This window comes from Rutidosis leptorrhynchoides, chromosome 8, assembly GCF_046630445.1.
Source record: "Rutidosis leptorrhynchoides isolate AG116_Rl617_1_P2 chromosome 8, CSIRO_AGI_Rlap_v1, whole genome shotgun sequence".
Lineage (NCBI taxonomy): Eukaryota > Viridiplantae > Streptophyta > Magnoliopsida > Asterales > Asteraceae > Rutidosis > Rutidosis leptorrhynchoides.
The window spans coordinates 275,470,873-275,487,837 of record NC_092340.1 but is presented as its reverse complement, the minus strand read 5'-3'; the positions used below and the strand labels follow the sequence as shown (position 1 = coordinate 275,487,837).

Genomic DNA, 16,965 nt, shown 5'->3' with positions numbered 1-16,965 from the left:
GTAGATTTATCAGATCCTCAGATGGATAATTTTCGTAAGGATCAACTGCATCTATTTTTTACTGCAGTCAACATACACATGCCATAACATAATGAGGTGTGCAAACCCATGGCTCACCGATGATATATCGACGTGATGTAGTATCTTCCTAACCTGCATCATTTTCAACCAACATCAATGAGATATGTTAGGTTCTGTGGGAAGCATGGCTTGACCATTCCGATTCTGGTGAGGCAGAAATCCAGAAAAAACTTCCCGCATAACAACTAGAGCTCAAGCGACAGCTTAGTCTTCACAGGCTGTAACCATTACTTTGAGTCTATTTACCTTGGTAGATAAGTCGTGTACATATTGTCCGTTCACGGTAGCTTCGTCTCCGTAGTATGATACTTACTTTGTACCTTGGTTCTCTTGTCATGGCGTACACTTGGTGATATTACGAGCTTACAATTGATATACGCATTTGAAGGCTGGAATCTTGCTGATTTACATTATTCAGAGTTCAGAATTGCTTGAGGACAAGCAAGATTCCAGTGTGGGGGAATTTGATAGTGCTCGGTTCATACATTTTATTCTTCGCAATTTCGGTTAGTTCGTGCAATAATCGAAGACTTTATCGCTCATATTCGTTGAAGATTACGCCTTTTTGTTCGGGAGAGTTATATGTGAGGTTTGTACTGCAAAAATTCTCGCGACTGCGAGGTATGCCAGGGCAGACAGGTTTTGCTGATAAAAACTAATTTTTGAAGGATTTTAGGGTATTACGAATTTAGGCCGTTTTGGAGCAATATTTGGGCGATTTTGGTGATTCCAAAGCCATTCTTCACCAAATCAAAAGGAGATTACATTAAGACTTGAAGATTGGGTCATAGATCATCATTGGTACTTTAGATTTTCTTAATTTTAGTGATATTATCATGGATTCTATTGTTTATGATTGTTTTATTGATTTTTCTATGAACATGCTTGGCTAAACTCCTAGTGTTTACTTTAATGTAAGACTTGTGATGATTAATTGTTCTATGTTTTGAATTATTAAAGTTATTATGTTTGATTAATTATGCTTTTTCACAAAAACCATTCTTGTGATTGTTAATGCTTTAATTCAATTATATGGATTGTTGAGTAGTTATTGTGATATAATTAGTGATAAATAGTTAATACTTCAACACTTATTGATCTAGATATCTACATGTGAGTGTAGGTGGTGATTGAATGGCATTGTAATAACACAATTGTGTAGGAAGTTGTGATGTGGTCCAGCGGTTGGTGTCCTGCCTCCTTTAGGGGAGGTCAGGAGTTCGACCCCCCGTTGACTACATATTAAAAATACAATTTCATCCATGCCATGAAGTATCCACCCATGGCACCTTTTCCATATCCTTTGGGGGGTAAAGGGGAGGGGGTTTTACTTGACCGTGCCCTTGGATCGGTTCAAGGTTTCCTCCCGTGCAGCGATGGGGGCGGGGTTATTATCGCTGCATTGGCATAGTCGAAATGGGAGATGATCGCAACGGGTGGTTTAGTCCCCCTAGGGTGATCCCAATCGCTATTTTTTTAAAAAGATAACACAATTGTGTAGACTATTTTGAGTGATCTTAATAGGCTAGGTTTTACGTGAGTTTGACCAAGAAAGAGTCTCGTTGATTAAACATGGTAAAGAGGAACTATAAATTATATCAATGTGAGTTGATTGAATTTGTTAGGTGTTTGTTCATTGATATTGTGAGATTGATATGAGCTATTTAGTGATAACTAATAACGGGTTTAATTATAAAAGAACAATCATTGTCACTTGTTGAACATTAAAGTGAACACTGCTTTCTTCATCTGATTATTTGTTAATTTAATTTTCGTGTTTTAGTTTTAACTAAAAATCCAACTTCCAAACCCTTTTCTTGAGAGAAATTATTAGTTAATTAAATCTTGAACAACTGCTCTCTGTGGAACGAACTTGTGCTTGCTAGATCTTTACTGCATTGATCAATAGTTGCCCGATTTGTGTGATAAAATCATTTAGTTTAGTACATTAATTTTATGTGTGGTTTTACAACATCAATGGTTCATTTTATGAACTTACAAAGTACAAGAGCCAAAAATATAAATATTGACTTCTGGGAATAACAGAACAAACGGCTTTCCCCACCTATTTACTTTTGAACGTGTAGTTGTAATTAGTTTGTTAAATCTGTTGTAAGCTATAACTGAGTTGACATACATATGATTGTAATGATACGAATTAGCAATTAATGAAATCAATATACAATTCACTTCCGTTTTATGTGGTATGAGTGCACATGGAGCGTAAAACCTTAAACACCTAAATTCACCATTTTCGTTCTGATTAATTCGATCCGTTTGTAAACCAAGTCAATTGACAGTGTTAACATGTTCTTTATCAAAGGTTGAAGGTTACTCAATCACGAAAAGATGGTGATTGCTGAGAATCCGCAGCACAGTTCAAAGGAAGCAATTTTCTTGGCTGGAGTAGAACAGTGAAGATGGCTTTAGGAGCTAAACTCGAGTTAGGGTTCATTGATGGAAGCTTGGTAAAACAAGCTACTACAAATTAAGAATATCCGAAATTGGACAAAGTGTGACTGTACAATCACTTGTTGGATCTTGATAGATAAAAGGATGAACCTAAAATCACCAAGCCTCAACTACACCAATAAGTACAGGTGAACAAAAAAACCGGATCCGAAAAAAATCCGAAAAAAAATCCGAAACCGGATCTTGTCAGATCCGGATCCTGTCAGAACCGGATCCGGTTCCTGGATCCGATCCGGATCCGACCGGATCTAGCCGTTGCCCCAGAACCGGATAAATACCGGATAAAAACCGGATTTTATCCGGATTTTTGAAAACCGGATCCTGTCCGGATTTTTTTGCTGTTCGAAAATCAAAAAAAAAACTAGCCGTTTGGAGCGTTTTTTTTGCAGTTTTTTGAACTTTTTTTGACCATTTTACCCCTTCAAGTGTAGTATAAATAGATGGTATTGGGTTTTGGTTGAAAACACACCATCTAATTCTCTCTATTCTCTCTAAATCTCAAAAAACTCTATAATTACACTATAATTACTCACTAAACTCTACTTACTAATCCTATAATGGATAACTCACAAGCATCCGCTTCCGATGCCGCTTCCGTTGCCCAATCTTCACAACGTTATACCAACAACGATGTTCGTACGATCAAAAATACGAGTCGTAAAGGCGACGTTTGGGCTAATTTCGACTTGTGCGTGATGACCGATAATCAAGAAAAAGCTCGTTGCAAGAGATGTGGTAAGTTCCTAGGTGTTTCGGGTAACTCTACTTTAAGAAAACATCTTGCAAAAAGTTGTTCGGGGGCCGCTCAAGACCCGACACAACCTACACTTGGTCGGGATGGTTCGATTTTTGTATACGATCAAGAAGCTCTTCGTCAAGATTTGGCAAGGTTTGTCATTCAACAAGGGCTTCCTTTCAACCACTTCGACAATCCAAAGCTTACGGAGCTAATTCGCAACCGACTACAACCGCGATATGACAATGTAAGTCGTACTACTCTTAGACGTGACGCTTTTAAATTATGGAAAAAAGCTAAAAATGATATAATTGAAGGTTTTCGAACATATAAACATAAAGTTTCTATAACTTGTGATGTTTGGACCGCACCACACGGAACGGCAAATTCTTATTTAGCCGTTACCGCTCATTGGTTCCATCCCGATTCGTGGTTATTAATGAAACGGACTATCGCTTTTAAATTATTTGCTTATCCGCATAATGGTAATAATTTAAGAAAAATTATACAAGACACTTTGACTGAATATAATTTAATCGATAAAGTTTTTACTATTTCGCTAGATAATGCTTCTAATAATACTAGTGCCATGGATATGTTAAAAATACGAATGCAACCGGTTTTAAATGGTGCGTTTATACATACACGTTGTGTTGCTCATATTATAAACTTGGCCGTTCAAGATTGTTTAACTTATTGTAGTTCGTTAAAAGATAAATTTAGAAAATTATTAGTAACGATATATCGTACGAGCAACGAACGACATAAAAACTATAAAAATTTTGTTAAAAATTGTAATGGCACTTGGTTAGGTCCTTATTTTGATAATAATACTAGGTGGAATTCTACTTGTCTTATGTTTGAAAATATATTACGACAAAAAGAAACTTTAATCGGTTTTAATAATAGACTAATTAGAAAGGGATATTCCGAACCGATTGATAACGACGAATGGGATGACTTGGAAGCATTAACAAATTTTTTACAAGTTTTTAAAGAGGCAACGACAAAAGTTTCGGGTGTTTATTACCCAACTAGCTCACTAGTTTTACAACAACTTTATATAATGACGGAAAAAATTAACGAATTTGCGAACTCAAATAATCGTATTTTTAGACAAACCGTTTTTCACATAAGAAAAAAACTAAAAAAATATTTTGGAACAATACCCAAAGTTTTTTTATTTGCGGCCGCTGTTGACCCGAAAATCAATTTTAGTGGGGTGGAACTTTTGATGACAACAATATATCAAAATTTGGATTGTATTCATGGTCCCGAAGACGCCGAACCCAACTATATAAACAACCAAATATTCGCATTTAATAACACCTTTGAGCAATTATTTTCAATTTATGCAACAACTTATGGTCGACAATCAAACCCAATTGTTGACCAATTTGAGAGCGGATCATCTTCTCGAAGGGCCCGAGACCTTAATATTACTCTTTTTAACCAATTACGTGAAGACGCTTCAAAACGTGCCCGAACATCGGCACCCACAAGCGAGTTGGGAAATTACAAAATTGGAAACTTTGCACTAAACATGAATCCCGAACAATTTCACAACTTTGATGTTTTGGCTTGGTGGAAAACAAAAGAAGACACCTATCCAATATTATCCGCTATGGTTCGTGACTTATTAGCCGTTCAAGCCTCAACCATAGCTTCCGAATCGGCTTTTTCTCTTAGCGGTCGAATTATTTCGGAAAGAAGGTCAAGACTTACCCCCCAAGCCGTGGAAGTATGCGTATGTTTGAAGGATTATTTGGACGGGGTAGATAGGATACAAGATCAAACGTCATTAGAATGTCCGTTAGATAATGACGTTGAAGATTTTATAGAGATGGAAGAAATAGAAGCGGGATTATCACCTTCATCATCCGAAGGAAATACCGAGACCGAAGTGGAGGAAGGTGAATATGATCCCATTAACATGGAAGAATATATTGCAAATTACCAACGAACATTTGCGGTTGATGACCCCGAATTTGAAGCAAGTGAAGACTATTTCGAACGACGAAGGCAAGACGAGTAGTCGAGTAATGTATAATGGGTGATGGCAATGCCGAAGCTCAATATACTTTGCTCGTAATACATTATCGGGTGATGGCCATGCCGAAGCTCGAATAATGTATTAACTTTTGTATACTTATAGTTGTAACTTGTATCGTTCAAATAAATGTATTGTTATTGTTATTTATATTATCTTTAGTGGTTAATCATTTGAATAAAAATGTTGTTGTATTATTTATAATTGTTGTAGCGTTATATATTTTGTTTATATTGATTATATTATTGTTGTTCAAAAGTTATAAAAATCGAACCGGTAAAAATATAACCGGTAAAAAACAAAATCCGACAAAGATCTTAGTCCGAAAAAAATCCGGTCGAGATCCGAAAAAAATCCGATTCCGAAAAAAAATCCGAAAAAAAACCGACCCCGAGAACCGGATCCGGAACCGGAACTGGATCCGGAAAAATCCGGATTTTTTTTGTCCGGTTTTTTTAAATCCGGATCCGGTCCGGATCCGGTTTTTGTGCACCTATACCAATAAGGAAACCACGAAACGGACCAAGACAAAATAAGCTAACACACAACACCAACAAACCAACCAAAATGCCGTAAACTAAACTTACAGTTATTATTTTAAGCCATTTTTGGATTGAGATGGACCTCAGCAGTATAGTTATTATTTTAAGCCATTTTTAAAAGTATCCAGTTTAATCCAACAAAACTTCACAAGGAGAAATCTAGATTCTACATCAATTAAGGTATAAATTCAAATTCATTTTGTAAATGAAAGAATAGCAACATGAAGTAAAACATACACCACAAAAGACAAACAAATCAGAAGGCTTTTTGTTCTTTTTCTTTTTTTATCACAAATCACACTAATAAACACAATAAAAAGAAGCTATCATATACACAACCAGTCAGAAAATGTTAGCTCAGCTTCACTCCCACCTGCTAATTTCTTCTACACAACCAGTCAGAAAAAAACATACCCAGCTCTCTCTCTTGTTTCACAACCCCCATGGGTATACTAGTTATACATTATATATTATATAATTATTAAATATATTCAAAAGTAATACTCATTCACCCTTTCTTGTTTTTTTTTTCTTTTTTTGGGAGCTTTCTTGTTATTGTTATTGGGTGCTTCGGGTTAATCCACCTCTCACTACATTCCTGACAAACACATTAAACAATGAAACACTTATTAGCACAACAAATGCTTACCTTAAAATCAAATTTTCAATCATTTCGATTATTATTCCAAAAAAACTACTACCCAATGTAACATACCTGGCTGGAAGTAACTGAGAGGTGTTGACAGGACCCTTCGAGTTCCCAACACGTTTAACCTTATTGTCTTGTTCCTTCTCAACACGCATGGCAGCCACCTCCTTTTCCATTGCAGCAACCTCCCTTCTCATCTTTTTGGCCTCAACCTCCATAGCCTTTGTTAATGTATCTACTTTCTTTGCTAACATCTGTAGTCATAAATCCAAATGAATTACTACAGCCTTTTATTAGTTGAGATAAAATAGGTAATATTTTCTACCGGTCAAGATGGGTTGGGTTGACTTGAAACATTGTTTCCTTAAAGAACATTAAAGAGAAAGATATGAACCTCAATGGCATCATCCTTGTCTTTAAGGCTCTGATCCTTTTCCTGACTAGATTTCCTCAAAGAAATCACTTCTTTCTGCAGCAAATCATACAATAATCCCGGCACCATATCCTCTGTTTCGGGTTTTTCATCCGAATTAGTAGGGGTTTCATTGTCCTTGGTTTCAACACATGATTCCCCGATATTGAAAGTAGGACTGTTACCGCCACTCGAGATAAGTTTACCCCTATCAAGTGATCGGGTCCCACCATCAAATGACTTTGAGGTACCCTTTGCATGCCTTAACACTGAACTGGAACCAGATGGAACTGTCGATCTTATCTGAAACGATGGTGACCTTTTTGGTAAAAATCCATTTGAAGCCAACTTTGAAAAGTTATCAGCTCCACCTAAAGATTGGCGCCGTGAAGAAGAAACTGTGTTTGGGGATCTTAACGTATCTTCCAACACCCTGAGCCTTAGTTGATATTTTTCCTATATTTTTATTTGAAAAATTATTAAAAATTCAAGAAGGGGAAAAATAGACAATCTAATAAGTAACAGAATATTATTACTTTCAGTTGTGCTTCAGATTTTGCAGCCCGGTCAGTTATAGCTAGTTTGTCCCTCAATTGTTGCATCTCACTCTGTTAACAAATGGGTGAAGTGACAAGTCAATAACTAGATGACAGATGAACGAAAAAAACGTTGCGGCAAATAATATTGAAACGAAAAGGTATAGAGTATATTTGGTCCTTGCAATACCTGCAAGAACCTTCTTTCTTCCAGCCATTGCTTTACTGGCATCACTTTATCATTAGCATCTTTCCATTCATTAGCTACTACAGTTGCCACTCTATTTGCTGTAACTTTAGCACGAGCTAGTTCTCTGTCAAGTGTTTTTCTTTCCTCCTATTTATGAAAAACACCAAATCAGTTATTAACCAAACCACGTGTAGAGGTAGAAAAGGGAACATACTGGGTATGGTCAAAACAGGTTCTTTTTGGAATGGGTCAAAACAAACAAGACCAGGCTAGGTTAACTCGCTGGCACCTTGAGTCCTTTATCATTTATCTTCTTACAACTTTTTCAACAGCAAACACCCACCCAGCCTACTCTACCCTACTTTACACCATTGGACCAGCCGGGACTTGAACCAAGACGATTAGGTTGGGGAGTTACTTACAAACACCTTGATATCACTAGACCAAAGGCCTATTGGTAGAACTGAGTAATGTATTAATTATGAGCACATAAACAATAGTCGTACCAAAAGAAATGATAATAATCTGATCTCCGAATAAAACGATTTGAAGGTTGTACACTTAAAAAGAATTCAAGAAAGTTTTCAATCCGTTTGACCCATTTAACCCTTTCACTTCTATCTAACTCTTTGATTTGACCCGTTTGGGATATAAAACAACCCAATTGGATTCATTAATAAAGTAAACGGGTCAATATTTCTATCCACTAGGAATATGTATAGAGTCTAATCAAAAGCAGAATGGGATTGTTTTTTACATTCATTTCTTGAACTTTTCGTTGATAGTCCCTCACAGCATTTGCAGCTGCACCGCCAGCAAGAACGGCTTCCTCAAGTTCCCGTACAGTTTGGGTAAGCTTTTCCACCTCAGCCACCTTTTGACGATGCATTTTATCTAATATTTTATTTTCCTCCTGAAAATAAATAAAAACGGGAGGAATTGTGACTATACATATTGAAAAAGTGAAAAAAGTGTCAGCAGCGCGTACATTATCCCCTTTAAATTACTAATCTGACCTGGCAAATTTCTATCTGCTTCATTAACTCCTGATTCTTATTCTGTAAATCATCAACCAAAGATGCCTTTGCCAAGGCAACCTGTACAGTCCTCTCAGCTTCAAGTAAAGCAGCCTCTTTCGATTTAGTCAGTCTATCTAATGCTTTATTATCATCTTGCAGCTTTGCAATCTGAAATTCAAAACATCATCATGTTCAAATATTTCATACCCATCTGCAAATCTGCAGTGACTTATTGGAATTTAAAACATCATCTGAAACTTAAAATACAAAACCATACCTCGTGTCTGGCCAGTTTGAGCTCAGCTTCTAAAGGTGCAAGGATTGCCTCAATTGGAGGCATATCATCATCTTTCTGAGCTGCGTGAACCCTTCTTAAGGTCGCTTCTGCTGCAAACTGAGCTGCCATGGATGCTTTCTTCTCATCATTGATTTTCTTGATTTCAAGATTCTAGTTAACCAAAAAAGTTTTTAAATAAGATTTAATCCTCTATTGGGAAGATTACAAATGCGTGAAGATATATGTGGCAACCAATACCTTGCTTTCTAGAAGAGATTCCGTCAATTTTAGCTTCTCATCCACTTTCGACAACTCTTCAGTTAGCTAAGGAGCAAAACATGTTAGTGAAACTCATATTATTAAGAATCTACTTTGTTTCTTTGGAAACACGTTTATTAAGGAATCCTAAGCCTATTAAGCAGTGTTAAGTAAGGTTAAGCACAAAGATTGCTTGTATCATCTGATTTTTTTCCTTTTATATCAATGTAGGTACTTTAAATGAGGCGGATGCTATTTGAGTAATGAATACTTCATCTACTCTCAAAAATAATCTTTCATTAGCATATAGTTCTCATCCGTTATCAAAAGGCGCAACAATACAGGGTTCTTTTGTATTAACTATCCACACACAAGGAGTATTTCATTTTTAAGTTTTGGCCTGAAAAAAACGCACAAAGATGACCTCATATGTATTTAATTTATCCCTTGATTCTTCGTCTACACAGAATTGAGACAAAAAAATCACAAATATAAATAAGTCAATTTTAATACTTACATGTGATGTGAATGTTAATTATCTATTACTCAAGTTTTAAAACTTCATGAATTTCCTTCCTACAGATTTGGTAACTTATCTGTCAAATATGTTATACACAAGCAATATCAATTTATTCTTGAAACTACTAACATATTAAAAATTGGAAGCAGTCCATTTATGTGTCCACTTATACTTCATGTTAAAACAAAGGTGCTAGGGGTCCCTCGACCACTGAACGTTGCTTAATGTTTTTCTACAATCTATGAAAAAACTTGCATAGTAAGTAACGTCCTAGCTTTTAAGTGATATAATTTCAGTGTTTCTTTTAGGCAAAGTAGCCTAATGGTAATACTCCGTATTCATTTTTCATTAAGTGTGAGTCCAAGAAGCTAAACAAAACACCAATGATTAGCTATAGAGTGCAGTCAAAATACCATAGTAACGGTGTAACACCGTGCGTAACATCAAAATCATATTAGTCAGTTGAACAAACTCAGGCCTAAAAGGAATATATTGAAGTGGGGATCGAGGCAAATTGATATCTTGCACAAAAGCGAACTATGCGACATATATAAATATTAACGAAATATATATATATATATATATATATATATATATATATATATATATATATATATATATATATATATATATAGATAGATAGATAGAAAGGCATACTATAAATCGTATGGTCATGTTTGACACAACGTCATCAGATGTATCTCGCCTTCATCTCTCGTTGTCTTGAAATCATATAAAGGAAGTGACACATAGATATGACACGTACAGAGATATAAAAGTTATTATTAAATCCAAGAGCCACTAATTAAGAACATGAAAGCAGCAAACCCATGTTCATATCTAACACTTGAAATAGACTAACTACCAAACAGTGAGTACCTCAGTCTATGAAAATGACACTCCACACTTTTTTATCTCAAATAAACAATATCAACATCAAACACCATAGAACCTCACATAAGCACTAGTTATATCCTTCAGATAGATTTGATAATCATAAACAAAGAACAAATATAACCAAATCCAGCTTACGAGTTACAAACATAGTCTACAAGCCACACACACCTTTTAAAAGTAGCAAAGAAACAAAATATCAGTTCACATCATCCAATTCTTACTATCCAATAAAAATGTACGTATTCACATTATTAAAATTTTGATTAATGACTCCTAATTCCTAATAAAATACAGTTCCATTAGTGAACACAAATTAATTTTAATATATACAGTGTAAATGTAAATAATACTATTCACAATACGATACCTCTTCAACAGCTTTCTCTCTCAGGCGTTCAGAGAGCCTGAGTGCTTTGATCTCAGCTTGTGATTCACTTAATTCTCGATCCTTATCTGCATATACAATTAATAAGGGTATATTAAAACCCTAGCAACTAATAACAGCACTGAAACAAACAAACAGGTTCAAATAGTTAATCAGATCATTCAGCATTAAAGCAATAATCACCTCTAACTTCATTTTCCAACCGATTAAGCTCAAGTTTCACCGGATCCGAACCGTGAAGCAGATTTATAAAATCATCAGCATCTAAGCTCGGCCTCACAGTAGCTCTCCTACGACTACTTGTACCTGAACCTCTTCCTCCGGTTCCACCAGAAACCGTCAACGGCGTCGTATCACAAATCGGAGGCCGTACATTGCCGCCGTTGTACTCTCCGTCATACAACTCCGGCGAGTCCGTCATTCCGATCAAATCACCTTCTCCGGAAACCTCTTCCATTACTCGGATCTGAAGTTAGTAACGCATGAATTAGGTGGTAATTAAACTACTTATTGTACAGTTAGGGTTTGCGATTTATAGAAATAGCAGAATCTAACGATGAGAGAGAAAGGAAGTTTATAGTGTATAGAAATAGAATGAAGTTTTTGTGACTGTTTAATTACTGTAGAAATAGAAATACAATACTGAAATCCATTTAAATCTGCATCTGTTTAACTGTTGTAAGAGGTTCCCTTCACTAAATTTGTGCGTGTGTTTTAGATGTATTTGATAAGAAAAAGTATATGAAAATGGATATGAACTCTCACTAAATAATTTCATTAAATTTATTATTGCATCTAACTTTCAAATCTTTTATTGTACACATTTAATTTTTTAAATTGTTCTATTGTATGTATTTAACATACTATAATAGGTAACCTTTCAGGTCACCTCAATTTCATTTTTAGAAATTTACGTTATTGATCCCTTATGTTTGTAAATTTTAATTTCATTGGTCCCTTCATCATCATCCATCATCTTCATCAAGATAACTCCTACCATTTTCGTTATAAGATATATTTTTTTTAAATGAGGCTTCCTTGAATCTTCGAAATCAAACAACCGAAATCATAGATATGAGATATGTTCTTGCAACTGTTCGACATTTTTTTAAACTAAAACCTTGAATTTTCGAACTTTCTGTTACATATCAAATTGATGGTAGATTTGTTGTGTTTTTACGCTGAGTCTTCACAAAAGGTGATAAACGAAATCTGTAGTCTATTTTTTACGCATGAACTTGCTTTCAAGTTTTAAATACTCTATATATTCGTTTGAGCTTAACATGAGTTAAGTAATTCATCGAATAAACACCAAATTCAAACATGGGTTAATTAAAAATCTCTTTTCTTCGTTTAATTTAACCCATATTCATCAGTGAATTATCTTTCTTGCAAAAAACTCCATAGACCCACATCAAATGTGAAAACCCAAATTCAAACATAAAAGGAAACCAAATTTAATTATGTGGAAAGGTATGCTAACCGATCTGAGTGATGGAGATTTGGAAATGGAAGGTTATGTGGATTAGGTTTGTTTAGGTTGTGGGATTCAAGTAAAAGTATTTTTATGGTTTGAACAAACAAGCATATACATTTGCTGTTGAATGTTTGTATTTGTTTGGTAAAGCTATCAATCTTTAATTTAATTTTATTGTAACATTTCTCATTTTTCCGTTAAATTTATTTTTAACACCGTCTTTTTTATTTTTTTTAGATAATATCTTTCGTTATCTAAATTCGCATCTTTCGCTAACTAACGTTTGTAATATTTCCGTTATTTGATTTTAACATCTCACGTTTACTCTAGCGTTTTAAAATATTCGTTTAGTTAATTCCCGCACCCGACTACAAACTTGAGGGACTAATCTTGTCATTTGGGCAAATTTGGTTAACTAGTAACCCACCACCACCACTCATTTCATTCCATCATCTCCTCACTACTTCCACTTTATTCTCTCAAACACCAACTCAAGGATTCATCATCTAAATTCGATTTAGGGAGCTAGCAACAAAACAAATTACATATTCGTGATCCTCTCATCATCCTCTACATTTTGGTACCAATTTTATCTAGTTTGGGTAACATTTCTAAAACTCTAGATTTCACGTTCTTAGTGTTTTTGACTAGAAATGGTGTTAATTAGTGTCTATGGCTCAAGTCTAACATGTATATGTGTTTAGTTTGCTCGATTTGTTGTTTTGAGTAACTAGCATGAACACTTGAAATGGGTGTGCTTAATATTTGATTTTGGATGATTAAATGTTGTTTAAATGTTAGAGTTCATGTATTAAAAGTGTTACTAGCATCATTAGCTTCATTTTGATGTGTAGGTTGATTTGGAAAACATCACTAACATGATTATTGATTTTTGTGATTCTTGGTTAGGGTTTGATAGCTTTTAAAATGAATTTTTAATGCATTGAATGCTATGAAATGTTATTAATAAGTGTTTAATTGTATGGTATGTTTAATTACCTTCGAAACGTCATATCGTATGAGTAGATTGGATTCCCGAGTCAAGAAACGCATTTTATGAACTTGAAACTTTGATTTTGAACGTTTAATGATCATTCGACGAGGTTTTTGTTTTTGTTAATGATGGATTTGATTGATGAAATGTGTTTAGTTGTATTCCTCATTAAATTACCTTTTCAACGATATATGATACGTGTTTTGAATGTTTACGGTTCATAAGTTATGGTTGTTTGATGTTGAAATCGTTTAAATGTTTAAACTGCCCCAGAATTGCTGAACCAGGTCCAGATGCGGCGCATCTGCCTTGGATGCGGCACATCTGAGGTAGACTGCCCAAAAAATGTCCGTTTTCGTTTAATTATAGCTATGCTATGCACCCCCGATTGACATGAAACTTGGCCAACATGCTCATATATGACTTCTAAGCTCAGAAAAATAGTTCGGGACCCGACCCGAACGTGTTGACTTTTTCATTGACTTTGACCAAGTTTGATTTTTAGTCAAACTTAACAAAATGCTTTTGCAATCGTTCTAACCTTCTTTTATACTTGATTCTTGCATGAAACTTGATAACGTGACTCACATGCTATATATTCGAGTCGTAGCGAGCCATAGGACTAATTGAACACATTTCGCCCGACCTTGTGTCGTAACCGGTTAATTGATACAACTTACTTGTTTAGGTCAAGGCTAAGCAACTATCATGCACACGTTTACTTTGTGAAGTACATTTATACTCGTGCACCCGAGGTGAGATCATAGTCCCATCTTTCAATAACTTTTATACTTTAAATCATGGGATGAGAAACATATACAGTTTTATACTACATACTTTATGCTTTGAACACAGGTACGAAAACAAACATTCCACAGCGAGTTTGAACAAAAATCCTTAATTCAATTATCATTAGTTGCACTTGCGGGTGTAAGCGTGAACTTATGTTGTGTGGATCCATACGGGCTAGACGGGCCTCATTCGGACGGTTCGCTACCATTGACGGATGAATATATTTTTGATTTTAGTGTATGTTCTAACACTACGTAACAGGGTACCAAACAGTAAAGTCTTGATAATTGGGTGCTCGCGAACATACTTTTGGAATGCAAACAATTTGGATAATCAACTATATTAAATCTTGTGGTTCAAAAACAACGTTTATTACTACACCTATGATTTCACCAACGTTTTCGTTGACAGTTTTCTATATGTTTTCTCAGGTCCTTGAACGCTATGTGATACATGCTTCCGCCCACTATTTTTGATACTTGCTTGGATGTCGAGTATTCATGCATACATGGAGCATCTTTGACTTACTTTTAAATTATGTCGCATAGGTTTGGTTTGTATGTAAAGCTTTGTAATGTAACTAGTCGTTGAACTACTTTTGTAAACTTGAAACATCTTTACATTTGAAATGAATGCGACATATTTTGGTCAAACGTCATTTTAAAGACTTACGACCACGTAAAGGGACCTAAGTAGACGGCGCCGTCAATGACGATTTTGTCGGGTCGCTATAGATGGTATCAGAGCGTTGGTTGTAGGGATTTAGGGTTCATTGGTGTCAACCCCGAGTCATAGGGTACATTAGTGAGTCTAGACTACAACCGACATATAGAGTTGAAGTAGGAATTACTTGACTATTTGTGCATTTATACTTGAACTCTTTTATTCATATCTAACTCTTATTCCATCGTAATCCCACGTTGTTTAATTTGATTGACACGCCACCTTGACTATATGAAATAATGTCGAATGCACCTATGAATCAGGGTAATATAATTTTCGGGATTATATTACGGTGACTCGTATGAACGTTCCGACATTATGACATAAAGAATTTAAGGCGAGTCAAGGAAGATTTTCTCTTTATCCTTATTCCATATCACGGTTAGTATTATTGAGAATAATAATCAACAATATTCTTGTGTCATGAAGGAACAATGGCTCACCAAGGTCAACACAATACTCCTCCCGAAACTCTAGAACAAGCTCTTCAACAAATGATAGCCACCGCCGTGGGTGCGGCCGTGGCCGGTCACTTCTCCAACAATAACAACAATAATCATGGAGCCGGTGATTCAAACAAGGGGTGCTCCTACGAAAACTTCATGGGGTACAAACCTCCCACTTTCGATGGAACCGGGGGACCGGTTGCTCTCACCCGATGGTTCGAACAAACAGAAGACATTTTTAGCATAAGCGGCTGTCGGGACCAAGATAAGGTCAAGTTTTCCACCCTCACTTTCGCCGGCATTGCTCTCTCATGGTGGAACACGTATGTACAATCGGTGGGTACCAATGAAGCCCACACACTCTCTTGGACCGAATTAAGAGAAAGAATGATCACTGAATACTTCCCGCGTGAAGAGACTAGAAGGCTTGAACAGGGGTCAAGAAATTTAAAAATGGCCCGGAATGACCTTGAAGCTTATAATCAACGGTTTGCCGAGCTAGCCTCAATTTGTCCAAACCTCATGACTCCCGGGCCCCAAGGAGTTGAATTTTACATGGATGGCCTCGCTAAGAGCATTCCACACAGGGTAATGTCATCAAGACCCGCCAACCTACAAGAGGCTTTGACGATAGCCCGCCAATTTATAGAAACGGTGGATGGAACTGAAGCGCCGGCACCGACGGCGGAGAATCAATCGGGTGGCAACAAAAGAAAATGGGAAGCCTCCCCATCAAGCAACTTTAACAACAACAACTTCCCCAAGAAGCCTTTCACCTCCGACGACAAGAAGAGTTATGCCGGATATCTATCTTTTTGTGACAAATACCACAAGCATCATTATGGTGAATGTAGCAAACCATTTTGCAACAAGTGCCGCAACCGTCACTTTGGTAAATGTGGCAAAATAATTTGCCACCGGTGCCAAGGAAGTGGTCATATGGCCAACGATTGTAGAAGTGCCACCCCCGTCGCTCGAAAAGGAGCCCAATGCACCAAAAATGGGTGTTTGTTTTAAATGTGGCCAGCCGGGTCATTTTAGAAATGAATGCCCAAAGAATAAAGCTAAAACCAACGCACGCCGTTGAGTTTTCAATGTTAATGCCCAAGAGGCCCAGGATGACAATGAACTAGTCACGGGTACGTTTCTTCTCAACAACTCTTATATTTTTGTTTATTCGATTCGAGTGACGATAAATGTTTTATAACTAAGACTTTGACTCATGCTTTTTACACTCCACCACTCCCCCTAGATACTACTTATGCCATTCAAGTGACCAACGAAAAACTATTGCGTGCCGACAATTTTATCGGAGGGTGTACGTTAAACTTTTTGGGTAAGGAATTTGGAATTGACTTGATACCTATAGAACTAGGGAGCTCAAAACCTATTCGTTAAGAAGAAAATGATTCCCTGCAAATGTGTATAGATTAGCGTGAACTAAATAATTTCCGGTTAAGAACCGATATCCTTTCCCCCGTATCAATGACCTCTTGATCAATTACAAGG

The 16,965-nt window shown here is 36.1% G+C and overlaps 1 protein-coding gene across 2 annotated transcripts; it reads right to left on the bottom strand.

Annotated features, from left to right (window-relative positions):
- Nucleotides 1-6,120: 6,120 nt before the first annotated feature.
- LOC139863039 (microtubule-associated protein 70-1-like) lies at nucleotides 6,121-11,744 on the bottom strand. 2 transcript variants are annotated; one of them, XM_071851686.1, is made up of 11 exons: nucleotides 11,208-11,744; nucleotides 11,007-11,092; nucleotides 9,223-9,288; nucleotides 8,965-9,135; nucleotides 8,685-8,855; nucleotides 8,426-8,581; nucleotides 7,669-7,815; nucleotides 7,479-7,550; nucleotides 6,925-7,398; nucleotides 6,597-6,784; nucleotides 6,121-6,479 (listed from the first exon to the last, which is right to left on the bottom strand). In XM_071851686.1, exons 1-11 carry the CDS (start codon nucleotides 11,479-11,481, stop codon nucleotides 6,440-6,442), a joined length of 1,845 nt encoding a protein of 614 aa, XP_071707787.1. In that variant the 5' UTR covers nucleotides 11,482-11,744; the 3' UTR covers nucleotides 6,121-6,439. The 2 variants fall into 2 exon arrangements, with proteins under 2 accessions (XP_071707787.1, XP_071707788.1); XM_071851687.1 differs by lacking the exons at nucleotides 11,007-11,092; nucleotides 11,208-11,744 and adding an exon at nucleotides 10,400-10,451.
- Nucleotides 11,745-16,965: the final 5,221 nt, after the last annotated feature.

Excerpts from the sequence above, each read along its gene's own strand:
- LOC139863039 (XM_071851686.1), bottom strand. The coding sequence starts at position 11,481 with ATGGAAGAGGTTTCCGGAGAAGGTGATTTGATCGGAATGACGGACTCG. Across the intron at positions 11,093-11,207 it reads GTTGGAAAATGAAGTTAGAG|ATAAGGATCGAGAATTAAGT; the intron begins GTGATTATTGCT and ends TTGTATATGCAG. Across the intron at positions 8,582-8,684 it reads AGCAGATAGAAATTTGCCAG|GAGGAAAATAAAATATTAGA; the intron begins GTCAGATTAGTA and ends ATTTATTTTCAG.